This window comes from Neovison vison, chromosome 2 (genome assembly GCF_020171115.1).
Source record: "Neovison vison isolate M4711 chromosome 2, ASM_NN_V1, whole genome shotgun sequence".
Classification (NCBI taxonomy): domain Eukaryota; kingdom Metazoa; phylum Chordata; class Mammalia; order Carnivora; family Mustelidae; genus Neogale; species Neogale vison.
In genome coordinates this window covers 24,772,755-24,788,477 of record NC_058092.1, presented here as the reverse complement: position 1 = coordinate 24,788,477, position 15,723 = coordinate 24,772,755, and the positions used below count along the sequence as shown (strand labels likewise).

Sequence of the window (15,723 nt, the reverse complement as noted above, 5' to 3'; positions counted from 1 at the left end):
TCCTCCCGGTGTATCTCTAACTGTTTGAAAATGGTTCCTGAGGTTACCGCAAATGGAACGGTCACTCTTGGAAGTAGGATAAAGGGCAGGAGGTTGAGTATTCACTTGTAACTGTATACACAATTCTGTGTCCATGTCTACAACCCGCGTGCGTGCACTCACCCTCATTTGAGTCTTGAGTCAAAATCTAAAGGGTCAAACATTTTAGTTTTTTTTTTATTTCGGTCATCTCTACGCTCAATGTGGGGCTCAAACTCATGACCCCAAGATCGAGAGTCTCAAGCTTTTCTGACTGAGTCAGCCAGGTGTTCCCCAAAACAATTTTTTTAAAAAGTCCTTCCTAAACTGGGATCTGTTTCTGCCTGGGAGGTTGCCCAGAGCCCATGGCCTCCTGAGGACTCCCCCCTGCCCCTCCCAAACCAGAAGAGTGGATTGAATCCCCAGTCATCTTGGCCTCCGTGACCCAAGGGATTGCTCATGTGCTGCAGGGCTGGGACCCCCAGGAGTGGGGGCAGCCCTGATTCCAGCACAGCCAGCTGTGTTCTCCTGGAGCTTCCATTCTCCTGGGAGCTGCCTCCTTCCTAGAGCTGCTGTGAGGAGCCCACAAGACATCAGAGAGTAGTGCATGGGAAGGAGACCCCCCTAGGACACTGCACGGTACAGCGGTGCACAGTCATGCAGCCTGGAGGGCGGGTCCCTGGGAGAGGAAAGGGGATATCCTAGCTCAAGGCTTCTGTTGGAACTTCCTATTGTCCCCATTTTATAGACAAAGAAGCAGAGACACAGAGATGGAGTTCCCTGTTTGAGCCTATGCATGGGATTAGAGCCAGATCCAAGACAAGACCCTGCTCTATTTCTGGAGCTCTTTCCAGTGGGCCAGGATGCCTTGGAGAAGTGTGGGCTTCCCAGAGGGTTCCAAGGGACCCAGAGTCTCACAGCCCAACCCCCAGAGGCTGACTTTGCCATGTCTCAGGAGCCTTGTGCTCCCGATCTGTCTCCCTTCCTGGGAAGACTAGGTCAGTTCTCCTTTCTGGCACCTTGGGCTCTCCTGTGGCTGGGGATTGCCTCTTGGTTTCCATAGTAACATTATAGTGACCAGAGGGGTCTCCAAATCAGTGCAGGGATGCTGCACAGGGACCAGCAAGTGTGCACGTGCCCTGGGAATCCCTGGGATGGACAGCCCTAGCTACAAGCACACAGACACACGCATACTCATGCATACGCTTGCACGTACATGCACACCCAATGCACACGTGTGCACACCCACGCCCACTGAGAGCACACACGCACACCTCTGCACAAGGAGTCCCAGGGAGGCGCGCTCACAAGGTGCCCGCTAACCGAGAAACACATCTGGACATGATCATAACTGACATCACCCACTCCCAGAGCCACCCTGGCTCCCTCAGGCATAAGGAGGGGCCGGAGGAAATGAGGCACTTCCACTTGATAATACCCACCGCTACATTTATAGATACTATGTGCCCGGGGCTGCATTTTCCTTTCCCCCTGTATAACATTTATACTCCCCACAATGCCACTCTGAGATAGGCACCCAGTAAGGAAACAGGCTCCCAGAGGTGGGGGTGCCAAGCCAGGGTTTGAGTCCAGGATTGTCTGGCTCCTACCTCCCCCCAAGACCTGTTGGTGCCAGACCCATGAGGGCCTGCCTGGGACCAGGGTTCTTGGACTTGTGGCTCTGGGACATATGATTCCCTCTCCAGCCCCAGCCATTCTGGAGACCAGGGGTGGAGGAGGTGGTGAGGGGAGGTCCAAAGGACATCAGGGGCTTTCCTTCTGCCTACATCTCCCAGTCAGCAACAAGACCCACCGGGAATCTCTTGCTGGTGAAGCCCACTGAGTTCACTTGTAAGCTGCCCAAGCTTCCAGCAAAGGCAGGAATCCAGGTGCTGAGGTCCTGGCCCTAACCTTCACCCTCGGAAGTGAGGAAGCCTGAGTTCAGAGGCCAGGCCAGCCAGGTGCCCCTGAGCAAGGAGTTGGGCAAAGGGCAAAGGCGGGGGGGGGTGGTCATTGTCCAGGAGGAAGCTTTCAGCAAGAGGACACTCTGACAGTCCAAATGGGCTGCTGAAGGAGATGGTGAGCTTCCCACCACTGCAGGCATCCCAGATCTGTAGATGCTGCTGCTCCCTGCTTAGGAAACTCAAAATAAACAGTGACTGAGTCTTGCATCATTATCACATCATTGACTTTGTCATAGCCACCCCTGATTGGGTACCCTTTGCGTCAGGCACTTTAAGGTATGACTACTGCTACTGCTAATAAAAATAGCAGCCGCTATATATTCAGCGCTTATGTGGTTGCTCTTCACTGTCTCCTCCCAGAGACCTGAGAGGCGGGTGCTATTGTTAAGCCCACTTACAGATGAGGAAACTGAGGTTCAGAAAGGTCAGTGATGCGTGCACGGTGCAAGGACTTCAAGACCTACGTTTGCCTGGCTGCTGAGTCTCTGGTCTGCCCATCTGGCAGCTGGCCTCCTGGACCAGCAACCACCCCCTCTCCCTCAAACTCCCTACCCCCTGTCCCCAAGTCAAGGCCAGGCATTCCTGGAGCCTTTCCTATTCTGGGCAACTTTGGCTTCACTATGGCCACGGAGGCGCCCTCTGCTGGCCATTCCTGGCTCTGCAGAACCATCTTCCTTTGAGGCCAAGGGAGGCCCTCTAGTACCTGGGATGTGAGAGGTGGGCAGCCTTGGCCCCTGACTTCAGTTAGCAACAATCGCGCCTCGGATAAACCTTATTGGTTACGATACTGCCACTGCGCAAAGCTGGCCCCTGACTTCAGATGGTGGTACCTGACGTCACCCAGCTGATCAAGGTTGAGCTGAGGTTGGAGTCTAAGGGCCATCTGATTCCCAGGCTCTTGTCCTTCCGCCCCTCCCTGGTAGGAAGGAGGTTTTACTCCAGCTGCCTTCACTTCCTGCTGCAGCCCTCTCCACATCTGGGCTTATAACCAAGTCCTCTGGCCCCATTGCTCTTGAAGGATTTTGAGGAACCCTAGTTTGTAGCTAAGAATCTGTCTACAAGAGTACAATGGGCCCCAGGGTTTGAGGCAATTTGAGGCATGGAGCTATCTATCATTGACCAACTGTGTGAGGTTGGGCAAGATTCTTAACCTCTCTGGGTGCTGTCCAATGGAAGTCGGTTCCTTTGTAGATTCTGAAAAACTGAAGAGATGCAAGGAGGTCTCTTCTGCCCAATCAGAAAGCCTCTACTGGACCCTGACAGTACACCAGCTCACATCACCCCACCCAGCCATTCCCGACCCAGCACTCCAGCTTTTTCATAGCCCCTGGGAGTCCTGGAAGGGATTTTACTTAATCATTAACTCACTGTTTATTGCCTGCCTCTCCCACTGGAATGTGAAATCCAGGAGGGAAGGAATTTCATCAGCTTGGTTGGGGCTATGTCCCCAGGACTTGTGGCATGAATAAAGCCCTCCGTAGCCCAACTTCTCGTGCAGCCTGGAACAGCCTTTCAAATCCAGGGCTGTTTTTCCTGCTCTCATCATCACAGCCCAGAGCTTATAGCAACCCCTCCCACCCCTCCCTGCCATCCTCCTCTGACTCCCCTTCCTAGCCCCTCTCCTGCCAAAGATTCCTTTTTCCCTCTGCCCCTTTCCCCTCATATGACTAATTCCCACCTGACTCTCAATACCAGTTAAGCTCAGGCATCACCTCCTCCCAGAAGGCCTCCCTGATTTCCTTTTAAATTAATGCTCCCTTCTGACCTCTTTGGATCCCTGGTGCCTCCAGGTCCAGAGGGTCATTTCTCTCTGTTTTAAACATATCTCTCTTCTCTACCATGAGAACTCTTCAGGAGCTGGGACTGATTTTGTTCATCACTATGTCTTCAGTACCCAGGCACTCAGGAAATATCGAGCTGGGCTGGTGTCATCAGTGCCATGATGGGGATTGGACAGGTCAGACCAGTGTCTCCCAGGGCAAGCCACTTTCTCACTTGGAGCCTCAGTTTCCTCATCTATAAAATGGGTATAACAATTCTGACTCCTCAGCCGCTTCTCTCAAGTATGTAATGTGCCAGCACATGGAGAACATTTGATGAGGGGTAGTGGTGTAGTCTTGGGCCGGTCTTAATCTCTGCCTCTGTAAACCGCAAGCCCCCACATGCCCTACAGGAAAGGAAAATGCGTATTTTTTAGTGAATCCTGGGTCAGGATCCCCGCCCGAAGGAACCCCCCAGAGGTGAGGGGAGGAGGTAGGCAGGCAGCCTGGGTTAAACACGGTAGTTCACTAGCTGTGTGATCCAGGGCAAGTTCTCACACCTCTCTGAATCTCAGCTTCCTGATCTGGAATGGGAGCTAATAACACGTGCCAGCCTAAGACTCCAAATAACAGGGACAAAAAGTCAAGTTCTTGGTAGGAGCTTGATTATTTATATACCCAAAGCATTCTCCTGCCCTTATCATTCTTCCTGTGACTGGGGGTGTGTGTATCTAGGGAATTCCTTAGACAGGGCCACGAGGATCTAGGCTATGAAGGGGAGCCTTCCCATTCTAATTGGTTGCCTGGGGTCTGGCCTGGGCACCTGCAGCTTGAGTGAGGTACTGGGACTCTGGGTAGGTCTGGGCACTCCAGCCAGCCCCCTAGGAGATCTGTGGAGTCATCCAAAGAGAAACCAGTGCAGCCTGGGAGGACAGAGGTCCATTGCTCAATCCCTGCCTAGATCCTCACTCACGCATTTATTCATTCTCCCGCTGCCGTATTTCCAGAATGTTGCACGGAGCCGGGTACATAATAGGTGCTCAATAGATATATGTCGGAAGAGCAAATTTATTCCATATATTCAACACACATTTATTGAGTGCCTACTGCTTGTAGCCCTGTGCTAAGAGCTGGTGTACAAATGGTGCCCACACAGCAACGGGTCCTGAAGTCCTCCCGAGATCATCAGGGGCTCCAAATCCTCCCAACTCTAACGGCCTCCTAACCAGCTTCCATTGATTGCCAGACTCCAGGCATCAAAGGTTTTGTGGTGGCTCAGTGGGTTGGGCCGCTGCCTTCGGCTCGGGTCGTGATCTCAGGGTCCTGGGATCGAGTCCCACATGGGGCTCTCTGCTCGGCGGGGAGCCTGCTTCCTCCTCTCTCTCTGTCTGCCTCTCTGCCTACTTGTGATCTCTGTCTGTCAAATAAATAAAAAAAAAAAAAAAAAAAAAAAAGAACCCCGTGCATCCTGGGGCCCGGGAAGGCTGCACCCCCACAGGCACGACTCTTCGAATCCTCCTTGACTTTCACTCCTCTCCTCCAACCACTATCCCCCTCCCTCTCAAAGCCTTAGACGCTGCCATCACCCCACCCCCAGTGCCCTACATCTACCCGGGATTATACCTGGAGAGGCCAGCAGGTGGCGCCCCCCTTCCCCCGCGCTAGACTGGCCTCCAGACCCCACCAGGACCCTCTCTCTTCTCTCTTTTTCTCCCTGGCGGAGACAGGAGTAGACTCTGTGACCTCTAACTGACCCCTCTCCTGCCTGCTGGCTCCTGCGATGAGGCCTGAGGAGGCTCCAGCTGCTCCTGCAGGCCCCGGGATGTCTTTTCCTGCCTGCTGGGGTTGGTGGGGGGGTCCCTAAGGGCCAAGCTGCAGCTGGTGGGGCGGGGCCGGGCGGGGTGGGGCTGAAGGCAGCTGCCGGGTGAAGAGAGAGACAGGAGAGAGAAGTGCTTTGGTTCCTTGGCTCCGGCCCCAAAGAGGTGGTGGTCCCAAATGAGCCTCACCCCAGCACAAGGTATGTGGCTGGGGAAGCCGATGGGGCTGGGGGCTTCAGCCCGCGGAGCAGAGCAGGCCTGGCCATACGGAAGGGCTTTCAGTAAGAACCCCAAAGCCCCCTCCCATCCTACCCTTTCCAAGTGACCCATAGAAACTTGGGGGGGGGGGGCGGTCAATGCAGGGAGTCCTGGAGTGGGCATTGGGAGAGCAGGGCTCCACGGCTGCTCCTGAACCCCTGTGTGAATTTCGGGGAGTTCTTTCCATCTCTGAACCTAGGTTTATCAATCTCAAATGTGTGTGAGGGAGATCTGGAGGACATTCTGTGGGATATCTTTGCAAAGTTGTCCCTTTTCAAAAAGGATTAGCCCTTCCAGGAGCTTCTGGAAGACCAAAAGGCCCTTAAAGACCCAAAGGAATGTCCCCTAGTGATGGAATTTCAGATTGGGGGGAGGGGCTTATTTGGAGATGTGGGGGCCTCTCCTTGGGGGGGGGGCGAGGGGGTGGTAGTTGGGGGGGCCTGGGGCCCTGGTCTGTGCCTCCCTGGGCATGGCATCCTCATTTCTCTGACTGGGACTCAGGGTGGAGAGTGCCACAAGGTGGGGGGCTGCCTTTGGCCGCTGCTGTTGTGGAGGTCCCCTCGTTAGGGAGAGGGTGGCAGGTACAGGGAAAGGGCAGCTCTGTGCCTCTTCAAGAACAGAACACGGGTGGGTGGAGCAGAAGAGTGTGTGAGATGAGGTAGGGACAGCAGTAGGCATATGATGGCCCCAAGGTAATGAGGAAGGAACCATCCCTGCCCTTTATTGGCTGTGGTGACTTGCCCAGTTTCCAAAGCCCCCTAGAATCGTTAGCTCCTCCCCAGCTGGTGGCACTGAGGGCGGCCAGAAGGGTGAGGGAGGGGGCCCTGAGCCACTCTTCCCTCATCCCTCTTGGGAAGAGATTGTTCCAGATTGTTCTCTGGCTGGGGAGCAGCTGGCACAGGCAAGTTCTAGGATCTCAGGCATGGTGGGGTGGGTGAGTTCACTCTGGGTGGGGAGACAATGAAGTCAAGCACACGCGTGGGAGTCAGATCAGCCTGTGTTCAAATCTTGGCTCTGCTGTGGGTCCTTGGGCAAGTCAAGTGACCTCTCCGAGCTGCAGTCTCCTGTGTGAAACGGGGGTCACAAAGCACCTCCTAAGCGATTGATGCAAGTCAAGCTCTTAGCACAACGTTTGGCACCTAGTGGGTGCGGGTTGTTATTCTCATGGAGACAAAAATGGAGGCCCAAGGAAGGGGAAGGACCGGCCGGGGTCACAGAGCTAGGTCTCCAGTGAGTCTGAGCACTTACTGTATACACCCCTGCACTTACTCGGCGCTCCAGTCTCGCTCCCATCCCCCGCTGTGACACTCCCCTCTGCTCACGTCTGTCCCGGGCCCGGAAAGGCCTCCGGTGTGGGGTGGGGTAGGGGTTGAGGACCCTCAGGCCGAGGGAGGACGGTGGGGAACGGGGGACACTGATACGTGTCTGGGGGCGCGCGTCCTCCCTCTCCCAGGGGAAGGGCAGGGCTGGGGCCGGGTCGGGGACGGGTGATGGCGGGGGACAGGGGCGGCCGGCGGGCCGGGAGGGGGCGGGCGTGGGGGGGCGCCCTCCGCCCTCACCCCGCCCCGCGCCTCTCCCCGCAGCGGGGGCGCCCCGCCCCCCGGGCGCCCGACGTGGACGCGGCCGCCGCCGCCACCGCCGCCGCCGCCGCCGCCGCCGCGCGGGAGTCGCTGTCCGCGGAGCCGACATGCAGGCGGCGCGGGGCGGCGCGGGGCGGCCGGGCCGGGCGGGCAGCGGGCGGGAGCGCCAGTGCCAGCGGCCGCCGGGCGCGGGAGCCGCGTCCCCCTGCGCCGCCCCGGGCCGGCCGGCCGGAGGAGCCGCCATGCGCCCCGGGCCGCCCCGCGCCGCTCTCCGCCTGTGGCTAGGCTGCGTCTGCCTCGCGCTGGTGCAGGCGGGTAAGGGGGCCCGGGTTGGGGGGCTCGGCGCGGGGCAGGCGGGCGGGCGGGCGGGAGTCCTCGGGCCCCTTCCTGCTCCCCGTCCCCCAACCTGGCCCCGGCCTCTCCCCCACCTCTTGACTCCCAGGCCTGTCCTCCAGCTCCCCATCCCTGGCCGGCCACCCCAGCCTTGGGGTCCAGGGTCTTGCGATCCCGTAGTCCCGTCATCCCCTGGCCCTGACCGCAGGCCTTTGCCTCAGGTGACCGAGCTGAACTCCCTTCTCTGGCCTGGGGAGCAGCTGAGGACACCAGTCCCCCCACCTTGGGCCTCCCTCCCTGTCCTCAAAGCCCTGCAGGAGAACTCTGCGGGTCAGAGCGGGATGGGGTCCTGGTTTGCGTAAGCAAGTGTGAGGGGGATGGGGACTGGCACCCTAGGACTGGGGTGGGTGGGGTGGACCCCTGAGCCTGCTGCAGTCGGGGTCAGGCCTGTCCCTGGAACCGGCCTCATTCTCACCCAGCCCAGCCTCTCCTGAGGCTCTGTATCTGTCCCTTTAGCTTCTGGCGCCTCTCTCCTCGCTCCCTCGACCCATCTCTCTGTGGCTCAGTGCTTTCTGTCTCTCTCTCTCTCTCTCTCTCTCTCTGCTTCTTCTCTACGTCTGTCTCTGATAGCCCACTTGTCTGTTTTCTGGTTCTGTGTCTGCCGCCACCTGTCTGTGTCCCTCTGTCTCTCTCTGTCTCCACAGATGGTTTTGTCGCCCCAGGCCCAGCGCCTGGGGCCTCAGGTCCACTCCTGTATGGGCCAAAGGCTGTGCTCAGGGCTAGGTCTTCCCCTGACCGCACTCGCCTGTTGGGAGACTTACATACACACTGTGTGACTCCAGGGCCCCTCTCCTACAGAGGTTCTTCCTGCCCTGACCTCCACCGTCCCTGCCACCCTCCCTGTACTCCTTTCTCGACTGACTCTTTTCATCCTCTTCCCAAGTCAAGACCCTGCCTACCCTGTACTTCTGCCTCTCCCCTGGGAGAACCTGCTCTGAGTGACCCCATCTTCCCCTATCACCTCCCCACCTGCCTCTCGGGGCTGGCAGAGTATGGAGACGCAGCTCGCGTAGACCCCTCCCCAGGCTGCATTCTGTCTGCCTCACTGGGATACCAGGGATTCTTCTCTTGATCCTCACTCCGAACCCAGGGCTCACCCTGGCCTGGCTCTTCTTGACCTCTGGGTCTTTCTCCTTCCCTCAAGGTCACTCACCTGACAGTGTGGTATTATATAAAGAGCACTAGACTGGGAGTCCTTTTGACTGCTCTTCATCAGGCTGACTTTCAGCACCTGCAACCTTGGCCACCTATGCCCCCACCATCCCCCCGCCCCGTGCCTGTCCCATCCCTTCGCACCCTTCCATTAGATCTGGCCCCAGCCCAGGCCTCTCAGGTTTCACTTGGACCCTGATAGGGCCAGTGAGACCAGTGGAGGCTCCCACCCTGGATACGAGGAGCCTGGGGCCTCTTGGGCCTCACTGTTCAGGCACTAATGAACTGAGGCCCGTGTGCCAACCTCTGCCACTCTGTGGCCTTCCCCAGGTCCCCACTTAGGAGACCGTGGGCCTGGGCCTCCCAGCAGGAGGTGCTCAGGCTCAGGTACCTTCCCACCCCCAGACAGCCCCTCGGCCCCCGTGAATGTCACTGTCAGGCACCTCAAGGCCAACTCCGCAGTGGTGAGCTGGGACGTCTTGGAGGATGAGGTCGTCATTGGATTTGCCATCTCTCAGCAGGTAACCCTTGAGGGACTGGGAGGGAAGGACACATCCAGACAGTAGCAGGGGATGGGGAGGCGGGTGTGCAGAAATGGAAAGGAAAAAGAAATAAAGGAGCAAGAGAAGACAGGCAGAAGAATTGCACAAGTGGCTTAGAATGGGGACCCCAGCGGGAAATGGATTGGTGAGGCAGGTTCTGGGGCCTTTGACTGGAAACTGGGCACCGAAAGTCCGGTTTTGATCTCACACAGACCTGAGTGTGGGACCCAGTGCAAGTTCTCACTGGAGAGATGGCTTTAGGCAGCTTTTCTAGGTTTTCTGCGTCCGCACCGTCTCTCTCTCTGTCAGACGGATCTAGCAGTGGTCCTAGCCGCCTGCAGAGACGAGGGGTGTGAGGAAACCCATGTGCGGAAGGCTTTAGCTCTGTAGTCGGCTGAGCCCTGGGCGCCGCCAGGAGGGGGGGCCCAGGGGGGTTGGTGGCCGGGCGCCACCGATAGCAGGCCTGGCACTTGCCTTGGCAGAAGAAGGACGTGCGGATGCTACGCTTCATTCAGGAAGTGAACACCACCACCCGCTCATGCGCCCTCTGGGACCTGGAGGAGGACACCGAGTACATTGTGCACGTGCAGGCCATCTCCATTCAGGGCCAGAGTCCGGCCAGCGAGCCCGTGCTCTTCAAGACCCCACGCGAGGCAGAGAAGATGGCATCCAAGAACAAAGGCAGGCCCCGGCCCTGCTGGGGGGGCTGGCTGGGGTGAGGGGTGGTCAGGGGCAGAGCAGTGGGTGGCTGAGCAGTGGCACAGCAGCCTCCGCCACCTCCCCGGATCCCCGACCCCTGGCGCCTACTAAAGCAGTACCTGAGAGAGAGGAGGTCACCCTAATGTCCGACCGTGAGGGTATCAGCTTCCAGCTTTGGGTCAAGCCCTGTTGCCGCCGCTGCAAGTAGCCATCAGCATGTACTAGAATCTCTTGTTAGGTGTCCAGGCACCTATAGAGATAAGCGCTTAAGATCCTGGGCCCCGCCCTAGAACTGGGGACGAAAGGGCTGGGGACGAAAAGAGCCTCGGGGCAGTGTCTCTCTCTCCCCACAGATGAGGTGACCATGAAGGAGATGGGGAGCAGCCAACAGCTGCGGACCGGCGAGGTGCTCATCATCGTCGTGGTCCTGTTCATGTGGGCAGGTGAGTGCCTCCCGTCCCTGCCTCACTTGGCCTCTGCGGAACGGAAGTCCCAGGCCAGGCCCCTTCTCTCCCAGAAGCAGAGGCAGCTGAGATGTGATGGGAGAAGTCTCGAAGTCCTGCTCTGGGGACCAGATGGGACCCATTCGCTGGCTTAGCTCTCCCGGGAAACTTAGCGGATTGAGAGCTAGCTGACTTGGAGGACAGGTTGTTTGAGCATTTGCCCTTCCCTCCCTTGGGAGTAGTTCGGGCTCCCGGGGCGGACACACCCGAAGCCCCTTTGCCTTCCGGCCATGGCTGTGGCAGCCATGCCTCCTTCTGGGGTGTCGGGCCTCCAGAGGCTCAGGGTTGGGACAGCCTCATAACCTACTCCTCCTAGCCGGGTCCTGAGTCCGCCTCCTTAGGATCTCCCTAGTCCGTCCGTGAGCCTGGCACTGCTTGTTTCTCCCTGGAGTTCCTCTTAGATGAGGTCATGGGGCTCATGTCTCTCCCTTTTCCAACTTGTCTGTGAGCTACCCGAGGATAAAGAACACATTTCATCTCAGTTCTTAACTCAACCAGCATTTTCTGAAGGGCCACTCCGTTCCAGATAATAGTACTAGTCACGACTAAGCCCGGGGCTTGCAGAAACTGGGCCTGGGAGAAGCCAAGTCCCTACTTGACTATAATTCAGTGTGATAAGTGCCTCCTATGTGGACAGGGGAGAGGGATTTAATTCTAGGGCTAGCAGGAGAAATTAGGAAAAACACAGAAAGGAGGAAACATGGGGATTGAGCTATGAAGGATGAATAGGAGTTCACCAGGCAGCCAAAAAAAGAACAGGGTTCTACTGACAGGGTGTATAAGATACAAATTCAGTTCAGTCTGACTCAGCGTAGCTGTGGACTGAGAGAAAGTAGAAAGGGGACAGTAAAGGATGGCGAGTCTATAAAGTTGGCTGGAGTCCGTTTTGAGAGACTTGAACACCATGCCAAAGCTGTCTTAGCATGGCGGTTGAAGGACAGCCTGTATTGTAGAAGCATTTGGAAAAAACGTTCTGTAGGCACATTGAAAAACAGGCACCTGTTAAAAAAGAAAAAAGGTAAAAAACCCAAAGGATTGTACAAAAGAGGTTTGTGGTGTGTTATCATTTATATCATTATAAATATATAAAACATTATATGTTTTATAATTCTATATCATTATATAATTATATCATTATACATAGTATTTTTTTTAAGGATATTTATTTATTTATTTGACAGAGAGAGACCACAAGTGGGCAGAGAGGCAGGCAGAGAGAGAGAGAGGAGGAAGCAGGCTCCCCGCTGAGCAGAGAGCCCAATGCGGGACTCGATCCCAGGACCCTGAGATCATGACCTGAGCCGAAGGCAGCGGCTTAACCCACTGAGCCACCCAGGCGCCCATACATACACAGTATTAATACAATCGTAACAATATAAACATGGTGGACTAACCCAAGACTGTGATACGCTTCTGTTAGGATGACGGGAAAGGAAGTTGGGAGAGATGTTAGCCTGTATCTACCGTGGTGGAAAAGTCAAAAGACAGGACCTAAAACATGTAGATCAGGAAAGAGCACTATACATAAAGCAGAGGTAAAATGGAGACGACTCCTAGAGGCATTGGCGCTGGCTTCCTAAATCGCATTTGACTTTCAAGAACTATCACGCTCCCGTGTTAGTAGCTTGCTAACCGTGAGCATTTAGCAGAGCGCAGACCCTGGAGTGCACATACGGGCCCCCCCACTGTGGGACTTCAAGTAGGTTCCTGGGCTCTCTGCATCGGTGTCCTCACTGGTAGCCCGGTGACAGTAACGAGAGGTGCCCTCCTGGCGCTCCTCGGGCTCGGCAGCATCGGCCGTGACCGTGCCGGCTCAGCGGATGTTACTGTGTCTATTTCGCTAACTGGAACGGAGAGCTGTCAGGGGTGTAATGAAGGAAGGGGGGAGATAGATCAGATGTGTGTCGTGGGAAGCTCAACCCAGCAGCAGTGAAAGCGATGGCTGCTGGGGGAATAGGGGGACACAGGAATCTGGAGCTCAGTGTCTACCAAGTGCTCAGAAGGTGCCAGCAGGAATGAAGGAGGTGGCCGGGATTCGAGCTCTGGCCTCTTACTGCTCTCCCTGTCCCCCCACCCCCACCCTGCCATCATCCCCCAGGCGTCATTGCCCTCTTCTGCCGCCAGTATGACATTATCAAGGACAATGAACCCAATAACAACAAGGAGAAAACCAAGAGCGCGTCAGAAACCAGCACACCAGAGCACCAAGGGGGAGGTCTCCTCCGCAGCAAGGTGAGGGCAGATCTTGGGCCGGGTGGGCGGCCCTGGAGCTGCAGCAGGGGACAGTTCAGCACCGGGTGCGGGTGCGGCTGGGCAGAGCCGAGCTCGGCCACTGCCGCTGTGACACAGGGACACTGCACATGGATTTTGGACCTTTTCCTTTTGCCGGGTACCGGGGCCAGGGTGGTTAACAAAATGCAGTGGGTGGGGAAGGTGGAATGCTTGGTTGGTGTGGGACAGTATGAATAGGGGGTTCTGGGCTCATTTCTGCCCCTGCCGTGTTGCGTGACCTTGAGCAGGTGCCTCACTTTCATTTCCTCTTCTGCAAAACAGATATGAGAACCTTGTCAGTGCTTGCTCTGAGCAGCTCGGAAGAAACGCTAGAAAAGTGGGAGGATCTCATGGTTCTGACGATGATTCCCCAACAAACAAACATCTGGCCCTCTCCACATTTCCCCCTCCTTCCATCTCCTCACACCCCCTGGCTTACTGTCCTCTCTCTTGGCTTCTCTCTGGCGCATTTTCCTGAAGCCTCTTAGTAACCCCCATCTCCAGAAGCACGTCGACAGTGACAGGGGCCAAGGCCGCGCTCAGAGGCAGGTCTACAGGATGGGAGAGAACCAGCCAACGGGATGGCTCTGCTGGGGGTGAAACCGGGGGGCCAGGGGGGTCGAGGGCCCAGCACCCAGTCTTGGCTGCTGAGTGAGGCCGAAGGCTGGGTTTGAGAAGGCAGAGAGACGAGACACGCAGACAGGGCTACTCCATTCCTTCCACGCAGGATGAAAGCCTGGTGGCAGCCCTTCCTTCTTGTGTCCTCCCCTTACTTCCAACTTTGCAAGAAGTCTGTTCGATTAGCCCTGGCTGCTTCTCTCATTTTTTTCCTCCCAGTTTCCCAACAAGCCCTCAGTGAGCATCATTGAAGCATGACTGCCTGTCTGCAGGGAGAAGGATTTCACTTTTCTTCTCTGCTGGTCTCCAGGTCCATGGGCACAGGGACAGGGAGGACTGCGGTGGGGGGAGGCCCAGCTAGCTGCACTGTTCTCCCTCTTCCCCATACTAGTCTTGGTGAAGGAGGCTGAACTACAAACCCAAATTCTGCAAAAAATAAACAAGCCACAAAACTAAAAGGCCTGGCCCCATTCTGGAAAAGGCAAAGCTGCATGAGACACAGCCTTCTTTCTGCCTCCTCGCCTCTCCTGGACTGGCTTCCTCTTCAAGAAAATGCACAAAGCTCCTGGGAGATGACAAGCACCTAGACTGACTCCAGCTGTGTCTTTCAGACCGAGAGCCATCGCAGAAGCCATGGGGCAGGGTCATGGCTGCCAGCAAGCTTTTTCTGGATCCAGCCATCACGGACTTGTGGTGTGATGCACAACTCGGCGAGTGTGTGAGATGTTCTGTTTTGTCTTTTTTGGAAAACATGACTGAAGGGCTTCACTCCAGAGGGCAAAGGAATGCTCCAAGCTGACTGCCTGCAGCCTCCATCTTCTTTGGCCCTTATTCGACTGTAGTATCATTAGTCTGGAGCCGTTAAGAAGACAAAGTGGGAAAGAGACCTGGGAGCAGTTACTGGCCCCATTTCTTTAGGATGAGTCTCTTGGAGCTGGAACAATGCTGGGTTATGCAACTGAAAAGGTATGTCCATGTGGGACATCCTGGGGGCTACTGAGTCACCTGCTCTGGAGTGGAAGGTGCTGGAAGACAGGCCTGAGCCATCATCGTGGAAATCAGAGCAGCCCTGGCCTCTGGGGTCTCCATATCTTGCCATCTCATCCAGGGTTCTGGGAAAGCTACCCAGGGTCCTCATGTCCTTCCCTAGAGCCTGAGCGGTGTGAGGTGTCAGGTCTCTCTCTCCACTGCCCCTTTCTGGTAAACAAAACAAAACAAAACAAAATGGTGCTTGATAAGGGAAGGCAGACTCTTCCCTCGGACTGACAAGCGATGGCTGCTGAATGCCTGCATGGGAAGAGCTGGACCTCTGTGTCTTCTGTCGGTGGCTAAGGACAGGCGTGTGGGAGGACTGCGCCTAGCACAAGCCTGGCACACAGTAGGCGCTCAGTGAATACCTGTTGAACTGAATGTTAAGAGCAGTGGCCCCCAGCCAGAGAGCTGAAAGCCATCACCCAATGACCGCCCCTTCCTTCCGGTCTACAAGAGCTCTCCCGGCTAGGTCAGCCACCACTCTACTTGGCCCCGACGTGGCAGCACAGGGAGGGAGGAGAGACAGGATAATAGGCAGATGTCAGCAATACTAAGGGCTTCCTCATGGAAGGGCATGAGGCTCCACTCATTGTCTTGTGACTTCCATCCCTGCTGAATGGGGCTGCAAGGCCAAGGCTCCTTAGTGGAGAGGTCCTTACCTCTGATCCAGTTAGAGCAATAACCTCTTTTTAAATGTAAAATAAAAGACAAATGAAAAGGCACATCCTTGTCTTCTGGTAAATGCCCAAATGTTGCCCTCTTTTTCTGGCAATTGGCAGCAAGTCAGGATGTGTGGAGGAGGGAGTCAGTTCTCTCTCCATTTTGGCCTGCAGCTTCTTAGGGACATGCCTGCCAGCCAAGCTGGAGCTGGAAGGGAAATCTCGAACAGATGGGGGTGCACGTGTAGGAGGAAAAAATAGCTCCTCCATCGTCCTATTACCGAGGCCCCCAAATCCAAGCTCGGGCTGCCTCGCTGCACAGGTACGCGGGCTGGTGCTCAGTTTTTAGAACGAAGGGTTTTCCCCTCTGGGTGGGGCTGGGTGTTTTCCCTGACCAAAGGAATGCAGTTCTGGTTTCTCCCCAGGGTGAGGAAAGGAAGGGAAGAGATCTGCAGAA

General features: G+C 56.2%; 1 protein-coding gene and 1 pseudogene across 3 annotated transcripts; one reads left to right on the top strand and one right to left on the bottom strand.

The window, feature by feature from the left end:
- Positions 1-2,627: 2,627 nt before the first annotated feature.
- On the bottom strand, positions 2,628-2,787 carry LOC122901478 (annotated as a pseudogene).
- Positions 2,788-5,686: 2,899 nt separating this feature from the next.
- On the top strand, positions 5,687-14,312 carry FNDC5 (fibronectin type III domain containing 5). 3 transcript variants are annotated; one of them, XM_044237721.1, is made up of 6 exons: positions 5,687-5,759; positions 9,348-9,463; positions 9,967-10,165; positions 10,537-10,626; positions 12,785-12,918; positions 13,967-14,312. In XM_044237721.1, exons 1-6 carry the CDS (start codon positions 5,738-5,740, stop codon positions 13,973-13,975), a joined length of 570 nt encoding a protein of 189 aa, XP_044093656.1. In that variant the 5' UTR covers positions 5,687-5,737; the 3' UTR covers positions 13,976-14,312. The 3 variants fall into 3 exon arrangements, with proteins under 3 accessions (XP_044093656.1, XP_044093655.1, XP_044093657.1); XM_044237720.1 differs by having other exon boundaries at positions 13,795-14,312; XM_044237722.1 differs by lacking the exon at positions 13,967-14,312 and adding an exon at positions 13,240-13,760.
- The last annotated feature ends 1,411 nt before the right edge of the window (positions 14,313-15,723 follow it).